Source organism: Ranitomeya variabilis, chromosome 6, assembly GCF_051348905.1.
Source record: "Ranitomeya variabilis isolate aRanVar5 chromosome 6, aRanVar5.hap1, whole genome shotgun sequence".
Taxonomy (NCBI): Eukaryota; Metazoa; Chordata; class Amphibia; order Anura; family Dendrobatidae; genus Ranitomeya; species Ranitomeya variabilis.
The window spans coordinates 17,220,823-17,243,174 of NC_135237.1; the positions used below are offsets into that span (position 1 = coordinate 17,220,823).

At 44.8% G+C, this 22,352-nt stretch overlaps 1 protein-coding gene across 3 annotated transcripts in view; it reads right to left on the reverse strand.

Annotated features, from left to right (window-relative positions):
• Window positions 1-395: 395 nt before the first annotated feature.
• Window positions 396-22,352, reverse strand: part of NOS3 (nitric oxide synthase 3) — a 75,418-nt gene continuing 53,461 nt past the window's right edge. For all 3 annotated transcript variants that reach the window (XM_077267964.1, XM_077267963.1, XM_077267962.1), the window contains exons 15-26: window positions 15,308-15,424; window positions 15,058-15,232; window positions 12,195-12,327; window positions 10,772-10,850; window positions 7,433-7,623; window positions 7,169-7,350; window positions 6,679-6,889; window positions 6,457-6,544; window positions 4,484-4,605; window positions 4,142-4,290; window positions 3,119-3,313; window positions 396-1,116 (exon numbers count right to left, since the gene is read on the reverse strand). In XM_077267964.1, the coding sequence (XP_077124079.1) occupies window positions 1,006-1,116; window positions 3,119-3,313; window positions 4,142-4,290; window positions 4,484-4,605; window positions 6,457-6,544; window positions 6,679-6,889; window positions 7,169-7,350; window positions 7,433-7,623; window positions 10,772-10,850; window positions 12,195-12,327; window positions 15,058-15,232; window positions 15,308-15,424 (1,753 nt within the window). In that variant the 3' untranslated portion in view covers window positions 396-1,005. The remainder of the gene's footprint in view (window positions 1,117-3,118; window positions 3,314-4,141; window positions 4,291-4,483; window positions 4,606-6,456; window positions 6,545-6,678; window positions 6,890-7,168; window positions 7,351-7,432; window positions 7,624-10,771; window positions 10,851-12,194; window positions 12,328-15,057; window positions 15,233-15,307; window positions 15,425-22,352) is intronic.

The following is a 22,352-nucleotide window of genomic DNA, read 5'->3' on the forward strand; positions in this document are numbered from 1 at the left end:
GGAAACCAGAGGGGCGATAAGCGGCTGCTGGACATCTCCAGGGGAAGGATTGGAGGGCAGGTTCAGTGCCAGCGTGAAGTACACAGCCTAGAAAGGCATGAAACGCCAGACCCAGGGTCAGTAGGAAATCCTCTGCTTGCTTCTGGTGATGTGGCTGCATTTATTACCGTCCGGCGCTGTGATAACCTTTCGCATGCTGCTGGATACTCCCCTGCATTGAGTATATTGGGTCTGGAGAGAGGAATGCCTGACTCCGCCCCTGAGGATCTTTGTGTCACTCCAGGCTGAGATCATGCAGCGCGTCGGGGTCCAGATCTGCCGTTGCCGCACTGACAGCAGCGTGTGAACGTGTCCTATAATAACGGGACTCCGCTTGGAGAAGCCGCGCTCCGCCTGGTAATAAACATTCGCTCTTTATTGAGAAGTACAAGATGAGGAAACATAAAATGAATCTCTGTTGCTATCACACATATATAAAGACAAAACTGATGGTGGGAGCGGCACCCCAGGTAACGTCAATCGGCCATTAATTTTTTAGAAATTACAAAAAAATAAGTGATTGGGGGCTGGGATGATTTATGTCTGAGACGCGAGGTAAGGAGTGACCTCCACATCATTCCAGATCCTATTATGCAAAAAATCATATTTTTTTTTCTTGTCCGCCAAAACTAAAAGTGCCCCCTTAGGCGAGGGCCATCATCAATAATTTATTTCCGGCTGTGATTCTGATGCTGTCTGATTTTCCTTTTGCGCACGGTGTAAGCAGGCCGCTCCGCACGTGGTTCATGACGTGTATTCAACTTATAAGAAACTACTTAAAATGGACGGTGCAACACGTGGAATCTAATATAAATTGCCGCAGCCAATCAGACGTCAGCTTTCAGGGGTTTACTGCATATTTTGGCTGCTGCAGCATCAGACCCAGCGTAATGACAGATTTTGTGGGTGTATACCCTCCTGGGTACGATAGTTTTATGTAGTAAGCTCCTCGCCCTGGTGCGGCCATCACGTCTCTCGCTTCTCCTGCAGGGACATGGACTGACACCGCACACGAGACGTCACCTCCTGCGTCCTCAACGTGATGCCGAAAATGTCCTCGTGGTATCTGTTCTGGTCCTACAAGAAGGGAAGGGACAAGAATAAACTATAATGATCCCTCCTCACCAATCGGATCTTACGCCCGTCTAATGCAATCCTCTCCAATCTCACAGTAATTCAGTATCTAATACAATCCCAGGTACCAGACGACGGCTTCACCCTTCTCCAATCTGATCTGTGCAATCGTTGGAAATCGATTATATATCTGCCTTCATTATAAACTCCGCACATATAAAACACCTGCCACCAATCCGATCGTAACCCTCCCCCGTCTGATAAACCTGCTCCCGGTCTATCCCATCAGTATGATGCCAATATCTGCACCCACCAATCTGATCCAATCCATCTGCGACAGTCCTTGAAATCAAATTTGGGATGGGAGCAGCAGATATTTATTGAGATTAGATGGATGATATTAGGATCAGAGGTGATACATGTGTACCTGAAATCAGATCCCAATACACATTTACTACGTCCATCACCAATCTGATTGCATCTCCTAAATCTCCATCTTCCATGGATCTCACCACCAGCCTTCCGCTAAACCTGCCCCCTATGTCACCCCAATATTACCAGAATACCGATTTTATTTTTTGACTGAGGTTGGGATGAATTTATAAAAAAAAGCACAGTTCCAATCTGATCAAAATATGCATTCAATACAATCAGATCTCCAACCAACCATATGAAACCAGCAATCACCATAAAACTGTCAGCAATCCACCACCAGTTTGATATCTTAATCTTTAATATTCTACAACAATCTTAGAAATCTGCCGTCTACTATCCACCAAACGTGATCCATCCTCCACCAATCATGATTCATCCATCAACCTGATCCTGACCATAACGATTCATCTACCAATCTGATCCTGCCAATCATGAGTCATCCACGAACCTGATCCTGCCAATCGCGATTCATCTACCAATCTGATCCTGCCAATAACGATTCATCCACCGATCCTATAATTCACCTCCACCCCACTTTGATCCCACCAATCAAAATATATACATCAACAATCTGATCCATGATTCATCCACCACCAATCATATCTTAAAGAGAATGCGTCATGAGAAAATTATCCAATGTTTAAAGCGAGGTTTTGGTGTTAAAAAAAAAACACTTAATTCACAATCTTTAAAAATACAAAAAAAAACCTTCCAAATCTCCCACAGAGGTACATTAGACTGTAAACTTTCCATTGATTCTGGAAAAGTACATCTACATTAGCAGCAATGAACACTCTGCCCCTATGTGTTGTATTGAAGCATCTCATGAGCGTGTGCAAAGGTCATTGAGAAGGAAGAGGGAGGAAGTGAGCTGTGACATCACCTATTGTGATTAATGGGTCTTGTGTCTTAGCTGTATTCTGATAACTACTCTGTCAGTTTAATCCTGCCTCTATCGATAATGAGTCTGCTGAAAGGACAGGTAATACGAGTCGAAAACAAGCCCCAGGGGCCAGTACAAAAAGGATTACTAAATTATTTAAAAAAAATACAATAGTGTCCAAAGTGAAGATTTAATACAAAAATCTGATTTAATTCAGCAACTTATTCCCAGACGACATTCTCTTTAAAACATCCTCAATCTGATTTTTCCTCCTGATGATTCCTCTAGTAATCCCAGGTACGGCCCTATATCCCCCTTTATCTCACCAATCTGATCACAACCATCTCATGCATCGGCTCAGTCTCACTAACAAGCCGATATTCACATCTCATTACATAAATCTACATTAACTGCACAGATAACAGCAGGTGTCACATGTTAGTTACCTCCAGAGCAGCATTCACAGTTCTGCTGGTTTCTTCTAGTATGTATATGGGTGGATTATCTACAGTCAGACATGTGAGCGTACAACTGAGCACCAGTGTGAATCTCTGCTCTCCAGTAACAGGGAACCAGCAGAATGCTGAATACAGCTCTGAAGGTGACTGGGGTATAAGACATAACTGAGCAAAGCTATAAAAGTGTATAAACAGGTGAAGTTCTCTTAGTTCCACATAATTATCGTACCCTCAGCTCCCCAATGTAGTCTCCAGCTTCAACGATGCTCATGTCCCCCTGGGACACCAATATAAGCTGAACTGTCTGCAGGACATCAGTGGCCATAGTGACGTCACCGCATATGTACATGTGTCCGTTACTGTGATGCAGCACCTCGTACACGTGACACGCCAACTGCATGCGCAGGATGTCCTGTACATACGTCTGAAAAAGAAGAATTCATTATAGAGTCACCATTAGGGGGAGCTCCCTGTATACAGAGATACATGATAACATCCTGTCTGCAGACACCACTAGGGGGAGCTCCCTGTATACAGAGATACATGATAAGATCCTGTCTGCAGCCACCACTAGGGGAGCTCCCTGTATACAGAGATACATGATAAGATCCCGTCTGCAGTCACCACTAGGGGGAGCTCCCTGTATACAGAGATACATAAGATTCTGTCTGCAGCCACCACTAGGGGGAGCTCCCTGTATACAGAGATACATGATAAGATTCTGTCTGCAGCCACCACTAGGGGGAGCTCTCTGTATACAGAGATACATAAGATCCTGTCTGCAGCCACCACTAGGGGGAGCTCCCTGTATACAGAGATACATGATAAGATCCTGTCTGCAGCCACCACTAGGGGGAGCTCCCTGTATACAGAGATACATAAGATCCTGTCTGCAGCCACCACTAGGGGGAGCTCCCTGTATACAGTCATATATGCTAAGACTGTCTTTTTTTCTCTTAGGCTTAGGTGAGGCAGGTATCGCAGTCTTTTACTATAAGTCGGCAAGCTAAGATGGATATTGAGGTTTTCATTGATATTTACCAAAGTGGAGCGACTTGGAGTCTTGGAACTGGTTTCAGGGCTTTATGGGAATATCCAGCTGGTGGATCTGTTACGGAAGCCATATGTATTCTTGTAGGTGACCACTAGATGGCGAATGTGATCCATAGAGCTAAAATCCCTGCAGTTCTAACCATCTTTTTATCATTAATAAAATCACATTAACCCTTTCCAGTGTGGGATCACCTCTCACCTTTGGGCAGCCTGGCTGGCGTGAGAAGGCCGTGTAGATCTGGCTGAGGGCACCCCTCTTCTGGGCGTCATAGGTTTCCTCCTTATATATGTGGTCAAGTTCTGGGCACCTGGATCCAAAGACCAAAGTCATTTCACCAGGAACTAAACCTGCAAAAGGGAAATAACAACAATAACCTTGGTGTGGACTTTATTTCTGCAATCAGTCCGAGTCACTTGTTCTCCTGGTCTCCAGCATCTGCAGAGGAATCGGGAGATAATGCTGGAACCGGACAGATGGTGAGTTATAGTCTGACAACCGAGCTCACAAGTCACAAACATAGAACAATGCAATAATTATTACCTTTATTTTCAAAGTCGTAAAGTCTCTGCTGCCAGAAGCCCCTGAAGGGCGCAATACCCGTCCCCGGCCCCACGAGGATACAGGGCGCCGTAATGTCAGATGGCAGATGGAAAGATGGAGCCCTGCACACAGACAGCGACACGTCAGATCAATCTGAGACATGTATTATCATATGTGGGGGCAGTAATATAGTAGTTATATTCTTGTACATAGGAGCAGTATTATAGTAGTTATATTCTTGTACATAGGGGCAGTATTATAGTAGTTATATTCTTGTACATAGGAGCAGTATTATAGTAGTTATATTCTTGTACATAGGGGCAGTATTATAGTAGTTATATTCTTGTACATAGGGGCAGTATTATAGTAGTTATATTCTTGTACATAGGAGCAGTATTATAGTAGTTATATTCTTGTACATGGGGGCAGTATTATAGTAGTTATATTCTTGTACATAGGAGCAGTATATTCTTGTACATAGGGGCAGTATTATAGTAGTTATATTCTTGTACATAGTGGCAGTATTATAGTAGTTATATTCTTGTACATAGTGGCAGTATTATAGTAGTTATATTCTTGTACATAGGAGCAGTATTATAGTAGTTATATTCTTGTACATAGGAGCAGTATTATAGTAGTTATATTCTTGTACATAGGAGCAGTATTATAGTAGTTATATTCTTGTACATAGGGGCAGTATTATAGTAGTTATATTCTTGTACATAGGGGCAGTATTATAGTAGTTATATTCTTATACATAGGGGCAGTATTATAGTAGTTATATTCTTGTACATAGGAGCAGTATTATAGTAGCTATATTCTTGTACATAGGGGGCAGTATTATAGTAGTTATATTCTTGTACATAGGAGCAGTATTATAGTAGTTATATTCTTGTACATAGGAGCAGTATTATAGTAGTTATATTCTTGTACATAGGAGCAGTATTATAGTAGTTATATTCTTGTACATAGGAGCAGTATTATAGTAGTTATATTCTTGTACATAGGGGCAGTATTATAGTAGTTATATTCTTATACATAGGAGCAGTATTATAGTAGTTATATTCTTGTACATAGGGGCAGTATTATAGTAGTTATATTCTTGTACATAGGAGCAGTATTATAGTAGTTATATTCTTGTACATAGGGAGCAGTATTATAGTAGTTATATTCCTGTACATAGGAGCAGTATTATAGTAGCTATATTCTTGTACATAGGGGCAGTATTATAGTAGTTATATTCCTGTACATAGGGGCAGTATTATAGTAGTTATATTCTTGTACATAGGAGCAGTATTATAGTAGTTATATTATTGTACATAGGAGCAGTATTACAGTAGTTATATTCTTGTACATGGAGCAGTATTATAGTAGTTATATTCTTGTACATAGGAGCAGTATTATAGTAGTGATATTCTTGTACATAGGAGTATTATAGTAATTATATTCTTGTACATAGGGGGCAGTATTATATTAGTTACTTTCTTGTATATAGGGGCAGTATTATAGCAGTTATATTCTTGTACATAGGAGCAGTATTATAGTAGTTATATTCTTGTACATAGGAGTATTATAGTAATTATATTCTTGTACATAGGGGGCAGTATTATATTAGTTACTTTCTTGTACATAGGGGCAGTATTATAGTAGTTATATTCTTGTACATAGGGGCAGTATTATAGTAGTTATATTCTTGTACATAGGAGCAGTATTATATTAGTTACTTTCTTGTACATAGGGGCAGTATTATAGTAGTTATATTCTTGTACATAGGGGCAGTATTATAGTAGTTATATTCTTGTACATGGGGCAGTATTATAGTAGTTATATTCTTGTACATAGGGGGCAGTATTATAGTAGTTATATTCTTGTACATAGGGGCAGTATTATAGTAGTTATATTCTTGTACATAGGAGCAGTATTATAGTAGTTATATTCTTGTACATAGGAGCAGTATTATGAGTAATTCTTACCCTCTGACAAAACAAGGCACGGGCGCTCCAGGAGTCAGCTGATCCAGCCATGTTGAGCACACGCCATAATGCAGAGGGCCTTTATTCTCTACATAACACATACAATACATTTAGATTTTCTTACACCAGACAGTGTATATACAGTATACGGAGTATTAATATTGTGTACATTTTTTTATCCATTAATCCATTTCTCCATAGTTCCTGACAGTCCATACTTACCCTGTGAGTGATACAACACCACTGCTACAGTCAGGTGTATCTGGTCGGGGTAGGCCTCCAGAGAGGAGCTGATGGAGTAGTATCGTGGTTGGAGGAGGGGTAGTTGCGTCAGCAGAAGGGAGCTGGGGACACTGATAGATGGGAATTCCTCCAGCACTTCCACCAGAGTAGGGCACCGGTACCACTTCCACTCCTCGTACTGACGGGCCTCCTGTGAGGGCGAGTTATATCATAGTTTAAGCTTGCACATATATGTGAAAGGTTGTGTCTGAGTGTCTCCTTGGGAGTATTTAGGTTCTCTGCAGCTTTGAGTAATATATGAGAAGGGGAGGAGCCAAATAATGTCAGCTCCACCTTCGGCTCCTCATGGGTGGTATTAACTTAAGCACCTCCCCCTTTTTCTAAGCAACAAAATATGGGCAATGAAGGAAAGGATGTTGGGTTGTGTCCAAACTTTTTGACACTTAATGACCTGCAGTCCAGATCGTACCTGGCTGAGCATCTCTAGCTGCTGCCGTTCCTCCGGATCCTCACAGAGGACGCTGAGCAGCTGCAGGAACTGAGGTGTGGGGGGTGTAGTAATGTCCAGGTAATTAGTCAGAGCCTGTCGCAGAGTACAAGGTGGGATTCTGGTGTCAGAGACCCAGGTAGCCTTACGGCCTGTCCCCAAACCTGAGAGGAGATACACAAAGTGGAGCATAAACTGGAGACTGCAGAAAGTAGGACACTAAAGATGGCGGCAGCTCCTGCTTACGTCGGCTCGAGTCTTTGTCCATGGTTTCCACCTGCACAGTGTCGTTAGCGGGAGGAGGGTCTTCTACCCTTTCCAGCAGAGCCTGCACCAGCTCTTCTCGGTTACATGGGAAGACCCCCAGGTGGTCTCCAGGGGAATATCTCAGCTCATCCTGACCCTCGGTGTTCAGCTTGATTATGATGGTTGAGCGGCTGAGGTTAGAGGAGAGGCAGAAGGTGGGCGACATAGAATGGTTATGAACCCCCCAACCACCTACCAGAAAAAAAAACGCCACCCCTAACAAAATAGATACCCCATAAAAGTGATGACATACATCACATAATATAAGATATTATTTTATAGTGTTCTGATGGCTCTCCGATACCAGAGGAGGAGGAGGTACAGAGGAGTCTGCAGAAGGAAGAGAAGGACGGACAAAGAAGCCTGCAGGAGGAAGAGGAGGAGGGACAGAGGAGCCTGCAGGAGAAGGAGGGACAAAGAAGCCTGCAGGAGGACGAGGAGAAACAGAGGAGCCTGCAGGAGGAAGAGAAGGAGGGACAAAGAAGCCTGCAGGAGGAAGAGGAGGAGGGACAGAGGAGCCTGCAGGAGGAGGAGGGACAAAGAAGCCTGCAGGAGGACGAGGAGGAGGAACAGAGGAGCAGGAACAGAGGAGCCTGCAGGAGGATGGGGGGGAGGGACAGAGGAGCCTGCAGGAGAAGGAAGAGGAGGGACAGAGGAGCCTGCAGGAGGAGGAGGAAGAGAGACAGAGGAGCCTGCAGGAGGAGAAGGAGGAGGGACAAAGAAGCCTGCAGGAAGACGAGGAGGAGGAACAGAGGAGCCTGCAGGAGGACAGGGAGGAGGGACAGAGGAGCCAGCAGGAGGAGGAGTAAGAGGGACAGAGGAGCCTTCAGGAGGATGAGGAGGAGGAACAGAGGAGACTACAGGAGGAGGAAGCTGGACAGAAGAGCCTGCAGGAGGACAAAGAAGAGTGACAGGAGCCTGCAGGAGGAAGAGGAGGAGGGACAAAGAAGACTGCAGGAGGATGAGGAGGGACAGAGGAGTCTGCTGGAGGATGAGGAGGAGGAACAGAGGAGCCTGCAGGAGGAAGCGGAGGAGGTACAGAGGAGCCTGCAGGAAGAAGAGGAGGGACAGAGAAGCCTGCAGGAGGAAGAGGAGGAGGGACAAAGGAGCCTGCAGGAGGAAGAGGAGGAGGGACAGAGGAGCCTGCAGGAAGACAAGGAGGAAGGACAGAGAAGCCTGCAGGAGGAGGGACAGAGGAGCCTGCAGGAGGAAGAGGAGGGGGGAAAAAGGAGCCTGCAGGAGGATGAGGAGGAGGGACAGAGGAGTTCGCAGGATGAAAACGTGGAGGTATAGAGGAGCCTGCAGGAGGAGGAGGGACAGAAGAGCCTGTAGGAGGACGAGGAGGAGGGACAGAGGAGCCTGCAGGAGGAAGAGGAGGAGGGAAAAAGGAGCCTGCAGGAGGATGAGGAGGAGGGACAGAGGAGTTCGCAGGATGAAAACGTGGAGGTATAGAGGAGCCTGCAGGAGGAGGAGGGACAGAAGAGCCTGTAGGAGGACGAGGAGGAGGGACAGAGGAGCCTGCAGGAGGAAGAGGAGGAGGGAAAAAGGAGCCTGCAGGAGGATGAGGAGGAGGGACAGAGGAGCCTGCATGAGGAAGAGGAGGAGGGACAGAGGAGCCTGCAGGAGGAAGAGGAGGGAAAGAGGAGCCTGCAGGAGGAAGAGGAGGAGGGACAGAGGAGCCTGCAGGAAGGAGGGACAGAGGAGACTGCAGGAGGACAAGAAGGAGGGACATAGGAGCCTGCAGGAGGAAGAGGGACAAAGGAGCCTGCAGGATGACAAGGAGGAGGGACAGAGGAGCCTGCAGGAGGAAGAGGAGGAGGAAGAGGAGGAGGGACAGAGGAGCCTGCAGGAGGACAGGGAGGAGGGACAGAGGAGCCAGCAGGAGGAGGAGTAAGAGGGACAGAGGAGCCTTCAGGAGGATGAGGAGGAGGAACAGAGGAGACTACAGGAGGAGGAAGCTGGACAGAAGAGCCTGCAGGAGGACAAAGAAGAGTGACAGGAGCCTGCAGGAGGAAGAGGAGGAGGGACAAAGAAGACTGCAGGAGGATGAGGAGGGACAGAGGAGTCTGCTGGAGGATGAGGAGGAGGGACAGAGGAGCCTGCAGGAGGAAGCGGAGGAGGGATAGAGGAACCTGCAGGAGCAAGAGGAGGAGGTACAGAGGAGCCTGCAGGAAGAAGAGGAGGGACAGAGAAGCCTGCAGGAGGAAGAGGAGGAGGGACAAAGGAGCCTGCAGGAGGAAGAGGAGGAGGGACAGAGGAGCCTGCAGGAAGACAAGGAGGAAGGACAGAGAAGCCTGCAGGAGGAGGGACAGAGGAGCCTGCAGGAGGAAGAGGAGGGGGGGAAAAAGGAGCCTGCAGGAGGATGAGGAGGAGGGACAGAGGAGTTCGCAGGATGAAAACGTGGAGGTATAGAGGAGCCTGCAGGAGGAGGAGGGACAGAAGAGCCTGTAGGAGGACGAGGAGGAGGGACAGAGGAGCCTGCAGGAGGAAGAGGAGGAGGGAAAAAGGAGCCTGCAGGAGGATGAGGAGGAGGGACAGAGGAGTTTGCAGGATGAAAACGTGGAGGTATAGAGGAGCCTGCAGGAGGAGGAGGGACAGAAGAGCCTGTAGGAGGACGAGGAGGAGGGACAGAGGAGCCTGCAGGAGGAAGAGGAGGAGGGAAAAAGGAGCCTGCAGGAGGATGAGGAGGAGGGACAGAGGAGCCTGCATGAGGAAGAGGAGGAGGGACAGAGGAGCCTGCAGGAGGAAGAGGAGGGAAAGAGGAGCCTGCAGGAGGAAGAGGAGGAGGGACAGAGGAGCCTGCAGGAAGGAGGGACAGAGGAGACTGCAGGAGGACAAGAAGGAGGGACATAGGAGCCTGCAGGAGGAAGAGGGACAAAGGAGCCTGCAGGATGACAAGGAGGAGGGACAGAGGAGCCTGCAGGAGGAAGAGGAGGAGGAAGAGGAGGAGGGACAGAGCAAGAGGAGGAGGGACAGAGGAATCTGCAGGAGCAGGTAGAAACATCTGGAGGAGGAAAGGGGAGCCTGGAAAGGAAAATGAGACAAAAGATTGTTGTTGTGTCCATTATCGCCCCTCCAGCTTAAAAAAACAAACAAAACAATGTGCCCCTAGGACTGTTTCATAGAAATTTTAAGTCAAGTAATGGAGCTGCAGTGTAAAGCATGTGGGATAAGCGTAGAATCCTGATCCCCACCCACAGGGAGCCGCACAATGTCCCTGTACACCAGATCTACATCATCCTGCTGGATAATCGCACCGCTCCAACCCCAGCGCCTCACCTGGACTTCTCACTTTGCAAATTCTCCTTTGAGATGAGTGTCGCCTCGTACACCTTCCTTCTGTGCACCTGAGAAAGACCTAAGAGGGATCGAAGCAAAACCCGACAGATCAGATGTAACACAGACATTATAGAAAGATGACCTAACAGAAGGGCCCCCACAGTGAGTCCAGGGACCCCAATGTCTCACTCCTCACAGGGAGCACAAGCACAGCTCCCTGCAAACAGCTCCACGTATCTCAGCTCCCTGCCAGCAGCTCCACGTATCTCAGCTCCCTGCAAACAGCTCCACGTATCTCAGCTCCCTGCCAACAGCTCCACGTATCTCAGCTCCCTGCAAACAGCTCCACGTATCTCAGCTTCCTGCAAACCTGTGAGTGCATCTCTGGAGATGTAGTTTCTCTACATTGGATCACAGACGGGAAGAAGCGAGGTCAGATCTCAGAACTATGAATGCAGCTCTGGAGGTGACTGGAGAATGAAACAATGTAACTTAAAGGGCACCTGTCACCCTGTTTTTTCGGTATGAGATAAAAATACTGTTAAATAGGGCCTGAGCTGTGCATTACAACAGTGTATTTTGTGGACCCCGATTCCCCACCTATGCTGCCAAAATACGTTACCAAAGTAGCCGTTTTCGCCTGTCAATCAGGCTGGTCTGGTCAAAAGGGCGTGGTGTCTTCCCCCAGATCTTGCTTAGTTTTCCGTTGGTGGCGTAGTGGTTTGCGCATGCCCAAGGTCCCGAATCCACTGCACAGGGGAGTTAAAAGAGCGCGATGTGCACTATTTCATTGGTGATCGGTGGGGGCGGCCATCTTCCTTTGGCCGCGCGTGCGCAGAAGCGGCGCTCTGCTGGCCGCGGCTTCAGGAAAATGGCCGCAGGATGCCGCACGTGCGCAGATGGAGATCGCGGCGGCCATTTTCCTGAAGCAGAGTTTGCATCTCGGCTTCAGGAAAATGGCCGCCGCGATCTCCATCTGCGCACGCGCGGCATCCCGTGGCCATTTTCCTGAAGCCGCGGCCAGCAGAGACCCGCTTCTGCGCACGCGCGGCCAAAGGAAGATGGCCGCCCCCACCGATCACCAATGAAATAGTGCACATCGCGCTCTTTTAACTCCCCTGTGCAGTGGATTCGGGACCTTGGGCATGCGCAAACCACTACGCCACCAACGTAAAACTAAGCAAGATCTGGGGGAAGACACCACGCCCATCTGACCAGACCAGCCTGATTGACAGGCGAAAACGGCTACTTTGGTAAAGTATTTTGGCAGCATAGGTGGGGAATCGGGGTCCACAAAATACACTGTTGTAATGCACAGCTCAGGCCCTATTTAACAGTATTTTTATCTCATACGGAAAAAACGGGGTGACAGGTGCCCTTTAAGACAGGTAGAAGAGATGTGAAGCAGAAAACAGGGAAATACCGGTAACGAGGTCCGGGGAGGAGGCCTGGATGGACATGCGGTACATGGACCTCTGCCAGCTGCCTTTGGCTTGGAAAAAGTCAGGAATATTTAAGTCGGTGTCATCTCCAACACAAAATGTGTCACAGGCGGCCTGAGGAGGAGAGAAAGAGGTGGTGTTACATAGGACTGCAAGTGATATCTACTACATTATCTGTACTCAGAGAGTTATCACTGTGTTATCTGTGGTGTTACATAGGACTGCAGGTGATATCTACTATATTATCTGTATTCAGAGAGTTATCACTGTGTTATCTGTGATGTTACATAGGACTGCAGGTGATATCTACTATATTATCTGTATTCAGAGAGTTATCACTGTGTTATCTGTGATGTTACATAGGACTGCAGGTGATATCTATATTATCTATTCAGAGAGTTATCACTGTGTTATCTGTGGTGTTACATAGGACTGCAGGTGATATCTACTACATTATCTGTATTCAGAGAGTTATCACTGTGTTATCTGTGATGTTACATAGGACTGCAGGTGATATCTACTACACAAGTTCATACAGGGGGTGAAATAAATATTGAACACGTCACCAATTTTCTATGTAAATTTATGTCTAAAGGTGCTATTGCCATAAAATTCTCACCAAATGTCGGTATTAACCCGTGCAATACACACAGGCAAAGAAAGCACCATAGATGCCCATAAATTATGTGAAATAATGAGAAATGACACAGGGAATAGTATTGAACACATGACGAAAGAAAGTTGCAGATAGCCATGGAAAGTTGTAACACCTGCTGAAATTTATCAGTACTTAGAAGGCAATCCTGCCACTTTGTGATAAATAATATCAGCTGGTTCAACTGATGGCCTATAAAATGGGGTTTCATTACCCCAATAGACCAAACAAGAAACATCTCATGATCGGTAAAAACAATGAGTGTCTCAAGACCTTCACAACCTTATTGTTGCAAAACATACTGATGGTATTGCATACAGAAGAATTTCTAATCTACTGAAGCTTCCAATGAGCACTGTTGGGGTCATAATCTGGAAGTGGAAAGAACAGAATTTCACCATAAACCGGCCACGACTAGGTGCTACGCACAAGATTTCAGACAAAGGAGTGAAAAGAATTATTAGAAGTGTTGTCCAAGAGTAATACACACAACCTCCATGGCCTGTATGCACGCTCACCACGCAACCTCCATGGCCTGTATGCACTCTCACCACAGAACCTCCATTGCCTCAATGCACAAATGAACAGACTTTCTTCATAGAAAAATCTCTGCCATCTATCAGGATGATGAAGATGAAACCAGGGAGGACATTTCAGCAAGACAATGATCCCAAACACACAGCCAAGGAAACTACATTGGTTTCAGAGAAAGAAAATAAAGTGGCTAGAACGGCCGAGCCGATCACCGGACCTGAATCCTATAGAAAATGTATGGAAGGAACTAAAGCTCAGAGTTCATAGAAGGAGCCACGGAAGCTTCAAAATGTGACGAGTGTTTGTGCGGAAGAATGGGACAAAATCCCACCTGAGCAATGCCTGCGACTAGTTTCTCCACACAGCAGGCATCCTGAAGCTTCATCACCAACAAAGGCTTTTATACGACGTATCATTACATTTCAGAAATGCGTTTAGTCCTTTTTCCCTGCGTCATTTCTCATTATTACACATAACTTATGGACATCTATGGTGATTTCTTTACCTGTGTGGATTGGATGGGTTGTTACCGACATCTGCTGAGAATTTCATGGCAATAGCACCTTTAGAAATAGATTTACTTTGAAAATTGATGACGTGTTCAATACTAATTTCACCCAGAAAATTTCCTGCTGCAGGGAATTGGTTAATGTCCCCGTGTTGGTGGTTGTGGCAGTGTAGGACAATGGTGGCTCCATGCGGGTCCCTCCCTCCTTATCGCTCTCCATTTCCCCCTCTCAGCAGCAGGGAAGGAAAGCGATTGTGATAGAGGGGCTGCAGTGTTTATCCAGCTAAGTCCAGGACAGACCCTCCCTAATACGATGCCAGGAGGAAACTGTCATGTCACAGGCGAGACCTGGGCGCACGCACCGCACCGGCCGATCCGACACTCAGCCACCGTCAGGAGTGTAAGAAATGGACGCAAATAATGATACTGATCTACTCTGCCATCAACCAGAGCTGCAATCACAATTCTGCTGCTTCCCTGTGGGAGCGCATATGGAAAGTATGGTAAAGACATAGCTGATGGAGAGAAACTGAAGACAGGCGCCAAATACCAGCCAGCAGAATTGTGAATGCAGCTCTGGAGGTGGTTGCAGCACAGTTGCTGGACAGTATTATACAGCTTTAAATCCTTTTTGGTTTTTTTATATTTTCAGATGTCACTTTTTATCTCCACCCCATCCTGACCCAAGAGGAAAGTGATGGAGAACAGGGCGAGGACTAATGACCATTGTCGGCGTTATCTTCTGGTAGATAAGGATGGGTGGTGTGAGTCTAGGTGATTAATGGCTTCCATCCTCACCCTCAGATTATCTGTGAGAACCAGACTGGAATTAGGCAAGTCACAAGGTTTCTTTCCTTTTATGTCATTTAATAGCTTCATGACATTTTCCATATAAAATGCACAGCAGTATACTGCAGTATATATTCTGTCCACCAGATGTCAGTACAACACGCTACACGCTGGACTAATAAAAACAACATGTTGCTTTACATCCTGCTGTGAAACAATCCATTTATTAGTGATCTTTTTTTTTTTTTTCTTTTACCCAAAGATTCCTGAAGTTGTAAACCTAAATAGTCACAGGCATACTGGTGGCCGGGGGCACAATGGTATAATGGCATGAGAGTCATATTAAATCATATCTCACCTTGAACACAGCCTTGGCCCAAGCCCGGAAAGAGTCCTCCTGCCCGCAGAGCTCATCGCCCTCCCCAATCTCCAAGATACGTTCTCCCCCCAACTCCTCTAGTCGGGTGTCTACAGCGTGTCCAAAGGCACAAAAATGTGGGTATGCTCGAGAACCCAGGCCGAACACCGAGAACCTGGAAATCAAAGAAGATAATGAAGGATGGGCAAGAATAACATGATATGGCTGCCACAGAGAATCAGACCATTACCGGAGCGTCCCCAGCGGCCCCGCACTGTCAGTGTTACTGGATTCCTTCCGCTTCTTCTTCCAGGTTGCAACAAGTTGATCAGTCTGAGAGACACTATTAAATCGCGTCTTATAACTCCTGCAAAATTAGAATATAAATGATAAAAAAACACATTACTAACTGTACAGGGGAAAAGGGCGGCACTAGAAAAATATATTCCCACCATGTGTAATATAACTACTATAATACTGCCCCTATGTACAAGAATATAACTACTATAATCCTGCCCCTATGTACAAGAATATAACTACAATAATACTGCCCCCTATGTACAAGAATATAACTACTATAATACTGCTCCTATGTACAAGAATATAACTACTATAATACTGACCCTATGTACAAGAATATAACTACTATAATACTGACCCTATGTACAAGAATATAACTACTATAATACTGCCACTATGTACAAGAATATAACTACTATAATACTGCTCCTATGTACAAGAATATAACTACTATAATGCTGCTCCTATGTACAAGAATATAACTACTATAATACTGCTCCTATGTACAAGAATATAACTACTATAATACTGCTCCTATATACAAGAATATAACTACTATAATACTGCCCCTATGTACAAGAATATAACTACTATAATGCTGCTCCTATGTACAAGAATATAACTACTATATTACTGCCCCTATGTACAAGAATATAACTACTATAATGCTGCTCCTATGTACAAGAATATAACTACTATAATACTACCCCCTATGTACAAGAATATAACTACTATAATACTGCTCCTATGTACAAGAATATAACTACTATATTACTGCCCCTATGTACAAGAATATAACTACTATAATGCTGCTCCTATGTACAAGAATATAACTACTATAATACTACCCCCTATGTACAAGAATATAACTACTATAATACTGCCCATATGTACAAGAATATAACTACTATAATGCTGCTCCTATGTACAAGAATATAACTACTATACTACTTCCCTATGTACAAGAATATAACTACTATAATACTGCCCCTATGTACAAGAATATAACTACTATAATACTGCCCCTATGTACCAGAATATAACTACTATAATACTACCCCCTATGTACAAGAATATAACTACTATAATACTGCCCCTATGTACAAGAATATAACTACTATAATACTGCCCCTATGTACAGGAATATAACTACTATAATACTGCTCCTATGTACATGAATATAACTACTATATTACTGCCCCTATATACAAGAATATAACTACTATACTACTGCCCTATGTACAAGAATATAACTACAATAATACTGCCCCTATGTACCAGAATATAACTACAATAATACTGCCCCTATGTACCAGAATATAACTACTATAATACTGCCCCTATGTACATGAATATAACTACTATAATAATGCTCCTATGTACAAGAATATAACTACTATAATACCGCCCCTATGTACAAGAATATAACTACTATAATACTGACCCCTATGTACAAGAATATAACTACTATAATACTGTCCCCTATGTACAAGAATATAACTACTATAATATTGTCCCCTATGTACAAGAATCTAGCTACTATAATACTGCCCCCTTAATACAAGAATATAACTACTATAATACTGCCCCTATATACAAGAATGTAACTACTATAATACTGCTCCTATGTACAAGAATATAACTACTATAATACTGCTCCTATGTACAAGAATATAGCTACTACAATACTGCTCCTATGTACAAGAATATAACTACTATAATACTGACCCCTATGTACAAGACTATAACTACTATAATACTGTCCCCTATGTACAAGAATATAACTACTATAATACTGTCCCCTATGTACAAGAATATAACTACTATAATACCGCCCCTATGTACAAGAATAGAACTACTATAATACTGACCCCTATGTACAAGAATATAACTACTATAATACTGTCCCCTATGTACAAGAATATAGCTACTATAATACTGCTCCTATGTACAAGAATATAACTACTATAATACTGCCCCTATGTACAAGAATATAACTACTATAATACTGCCCCCTTAATACAAGAATATATCTACTATAATACTGCTCCTATGTACAAGAATATAACTACTATAATACTGCTCCTATGTACAAGAATATAGCTACTATAATACTGCTCCTATGTACAAGAATATAACTACTATAATACTGCCCCTATGTACAAGAATATAACTACTATAATACTGCCCCCTTAATACAAGAATATATCTACTATAATACTGCTCCTATGTACAAGAATATAACTACTATAATACTGCTCCTATGTACAAGAATATAACTCCTATAATACTGCCCCCTATGTACAAGAATATAAGAATATAACTACTATAATACTGCCCCTATGTACATGTAGCTTATCCCTTACATGACCCCATACCACTTGTCGGTACACATGATCCTGTATATAGTGATTAGTGTGGACTCGTTGGTTCTGATAACATGCGCCGTGTGCGCTCTACACGGCCGCTGTGACTTTTTTGAACTATGTGAGAACATGACTGGGCTCTAAAATTAATCTTTAGCGCTTCCTTCCTGTGGATCCTGTTTCCTGCTGGATGTAGGATAACTTCACATAATAAATGATTGGTGTGGCCCGTGATCCCAACAAATATGGGAATTAACTATTCCTTTCTGGAGGAGCAGTGTCTGCCTGCTGGATTAATATGGCCACGTGGCTGCCATTAGTTGTCATCCAGTTTGACGAGGTAGATTTTCTTGAATAAATATGGAGCAGAAAGACTCACCAATTCAGCACCCCATAATGATTCCCGAAGCTTGTGGGAGCCGTCAGCAGCCGGGATACAAGACACAGCCCAATCGATTTCTGGATTTAGTGGTTAAACTTGAAGCTTGTGGATATCAATGCAAAATCATCAACAAGTCCTCAACTATTATTGGCCATAATACCATTGTCCTCGTATGGGCCCTTATGCTCCAGAGACCAGGTGAGACTGGAACCCATAACCCGTAAAAGTGCCATTTGTTATCGTGCTCAGATACTGTGCCATATGTGGGCCAAGGAAAATGTTCCTACAATTCTAAATAATAATGCTATATAGTGTTTCCAAAGCGCTACAGGGTAATATTAACATACCATACAGCATATAACACTGTCTCAAAGGAAATGCTGCCATACAGTGCTCATGTAACCCTAACTAATAAGTCATGTCAGACTAACTTAATTTCCTTCTATGACAAAATCACTGACTGGGTGGATCAGGGAAATGCTGTAGATATACACTGCTCAAAAAAATAAAGGGAACACTCAAATAACACATCCTAGATCTGAATGAATGAAATATTCTCATTGAATACTTTGTTCTGTACAAAGTTGAATGTGCTGACAATAAAATCACACAAAAATCATCAATGGAAAACAAATTTATTAACCAATGGAGGCATGGATTTGGAACGATAATCAAAATGGAAAATCAAATTACAGGCTGATCCAACTTCAGTGGAAATGCCTCAAAACAAGGAACTCATGCTCAGTAGTGTGTGTGGCCTCCACGTGCCTGTATAACCTCCATATAATGCCTGGGCATGCTCCTGATGAGGCGGCGGATGGTCTCCTGAGGGATCTCCTCCCAGACCTGGACTGAAGCATCCGCCAACTCCTGGACAGTCTGGTGCAACGTGACGTTGGTGGATGGAGCGAGACATGATGTCCCAGATGTGTTCATTCGGATTCAGGTCTGGGGAACGGGCGGCCAGTCCATAGCTTCAATGCCTTCATCTTGCAGGAACTGCTGACACACTCCAGCCACGAGGTCTGGCATTGTCCTGCATCAGGAAGAGCCCAGGGCCAACCGCACCAGCATATGGTCTCACAATGGGTCTGGCTACCTCTGGCGAGCACATGGAGGGCTGTGCGGCCCTCCAAAGAAATGCCACCCCACACCATTACTGACCCACTGCCAAACCGGTCTGTTGTGAATTCTGCTTTTGGGCTCCCTCCGGTGGTTGTAGGTGGTAATGCAGTTGCCCCTGAGTTGCAGTCCTGGTCAGGTGTATCTGCTGATTGCAGTTCTAACTGGGGTATTTAGGCATGCAGGATTCATTAGTCCTTGCCAGTTCTCAATTGTTGTTGGGAGGTGTAGGACCTCTGCCTGGTTCCTCCTGCCTTTCTGCCAAATCAGCAAAGATAAGTGTCTGGTTTTTTCTTCCCTGTGGCACACATGTTGTGTGCTTCACAATTCAGTGCTATTCTTTGTGTTTTCTTGTCCAGCTTAGATTGTGTCAGTATTTTCTCAGTCTTGCTGGATTCTCTGGAGTGGCAGCTATACATTCCATGTCTTTAGTTAGATTGTGGAACTTTTTGTATTATCTGCTGTGGATATTTTTGGAAGGGTTTTAATACTGACCACCTAGTAATCTGTCCTATCCTTTCCTATTTAGCTAGAGTGGCCTCTTTTGCTAAATCCTGTTTTCTACCTGCGTGTGTCTATTCTTCTCCTACTCACAGTCATTATTCGTGGGGGGCTGCCTATCCTTTGGGGGTCTGCTCTGAGGCAAGATAGCATTCCCATTTCCATCTATAGGGGTATTTAGTCCTCCGGCTGTGTCGAGGTGTCTAGGAAGTGTTAGGCACACCCCACGGCTACTTCTAGTTGCGGTGTTAGTTCAGGATTGCGGTCAGTACAGGTTCCACCAACTCCAGAGAAAGTTTCATGCGGCTCCAAGGTCACCAGATCATAACACCGGTCATGCTGAAGGATGTTGCAGGCAGCTGATCGCTCTCCACGGCGTCTCCAGACTCTGTCACGTCTGTCACATGTGCTCAGTATGAACCTGCTTTCATCTGTGAAGAGCACAGGGCGCCAGTGGCAAATTTTCCAATCCTGGTGTTCTGTGGTAAATGCCAAGCATCCTGCACGGTGTTGGACTGTGAGCACAACCCCCATCTGTGGACGTCGAGCACTCAGACCATCCTCATGGAGTCGGTTTCTAACCATTTGTGCACACACATGCATATTTGTGGCCTGCTGGAGGTCATTTTGCAGGGCTCTGGCAGTGCTCCTCCTGTTCCTCCTTGCACAAAAGTGGAGGTAGCGGTCCTGCTGCTGGGTTGTTGCCCTCCTATGGCCCCCTCCACGTCTCCTGGTGTACTGGCCTGTCTCCTGGTAGCGCCTCCAGCCTCTGGACACTACGCTGACAGACACAGCAAACCTTCCTGCCACAGCTCACATTGATGTGCCATCCTGGATGAGCTGCACTACCGGAGCCACTTGAGTGGGTTGTAGAGTCCGTCTCATGCTACCACGAGTGTGAAAGCACAACCAACATTCAAAAGTGACCAAAACATCAGCCAGAAAGCATTGGTGCTGAGATGTGGTCTGTGGTCCCCACCTGCAGAACCACTCCTTTATTGAGGGGGTCTTGATAATTGCCAATAATTTCCATCTGTTGTCTATTCCATTTGCACAAGAGCATGTGAAATTGATTGTCAATCAGTGTTGCTTCCTAAGTAGACAGTTTGATTTCACAGAAGTTTGATTTACTTGGAGTTATAATCTGTTGTTTAAGTGTTCCCTTTATTTTTTTGAGCAGTGTATTATATCTTGACTTCAGCAAAGCATTTGACAAAGTATCTCACACAATCCTTATTGAAAAAATGACTAAGTATGGAATGGACAAGGCAACTGTTAGGTGGACTCATAACTGGCTTAGTGATCGGACACAAAGAGTGGTCGTAAATGGCTGCACATCCAGTTGGAAGAATGTCTTAAGTGGGGTACCATAAGGCTCTGTCCTGGGCCCTGTATTGTTCAACATCTTTATCAATGATTTAGATGAAGGAATTGAGGGTAAACTGATTAAATTTGCTGATGACACAAAGCTAGGAGGGATAGCTAATAGTGATGAGCAAATATACTCGTTACTCGAGATTTCCTGAGCACGCTCGGGTGACCCTTCAAGTATTTTTTAGTGCTCGGAGATTTAGTTTTCATCGCCGCAGCTGGATGATTTACATCTGTTGGCCAGCATAAGTACATGTGGGGGTTGCCTGGTTGCTAGGGAACCCCCACATGTACTTATGCTGGCTAAGAGATGTAAATCATTCAGCTGCGATGAGGAAGACTAAATCTCTGAGCATTAAAAAATACTCGGAGGTCACCCGAGCGTGCTCGGGAAATCTCGAGTAACGAGTATATTCGCTCATCACAAATAGCTAAAACTAGAGAACAGAGAGCGAGGATTCAAAAAGATATAAATAAACTGGAGCAGTGGGCAGAAACTAACAGAATGATTTTTAACAGGGAAAAATGCAAAGTACTACATCTGGGCAATAAAAATGAAAAAAGCATAAACAGAATGGGAGGAATAGGGCTAAGTAACAGCACATGTGAAAAAGACTTGGGTATACTAATAGATCACAGACTGAACATGAGTCAACAGTGTGATGCAGCAGCACAAAGGGCAAATGCAATTCTGGGATGTATTAACAGAAGCATACAGTCTAGATCACATGAAGTCATTATTGCCCTCTACTCCTCCTTGGTCAGACCTCATCTGGAATACTGGGTCCAGTTTTGGGCACATTTTAAAAAAAGACATCAACAAAGTGGAGCAAGTTCAGAGAAGAGCGACCAGAATAGTGACCGGTCTGCAAACCATGTCCTATGAGGAACGGTTACAGGATCTGGGAATGTTTAGCTGCAAAAAAGAAGACTGAGCGGAGACTTAATAGCTGTCTACAAATATCTCAAGGGCTGTCACATTGTAGAAAGATCATCTTTATTCTCATTTGCACAAGGAAAGACTAGAAGCAATGGGATGAAACTGAATGGGAGGAGACAGATTAGATATTAGAAAAAACTTTTTGACAGTTAGGGTGATCAATGAGTGGAACAGGCGGCCACGAGAGATGGCGAGTTCTCCTTCAATGGAAGTCTTCAAACAGAGGCTGGACAGACATCTGTCTGGGATGAATTAGTGAATCCTGCTGTGAGCAGGGGGTTGGACCAGATGACCCAGGAGGTCCCTTCCAACT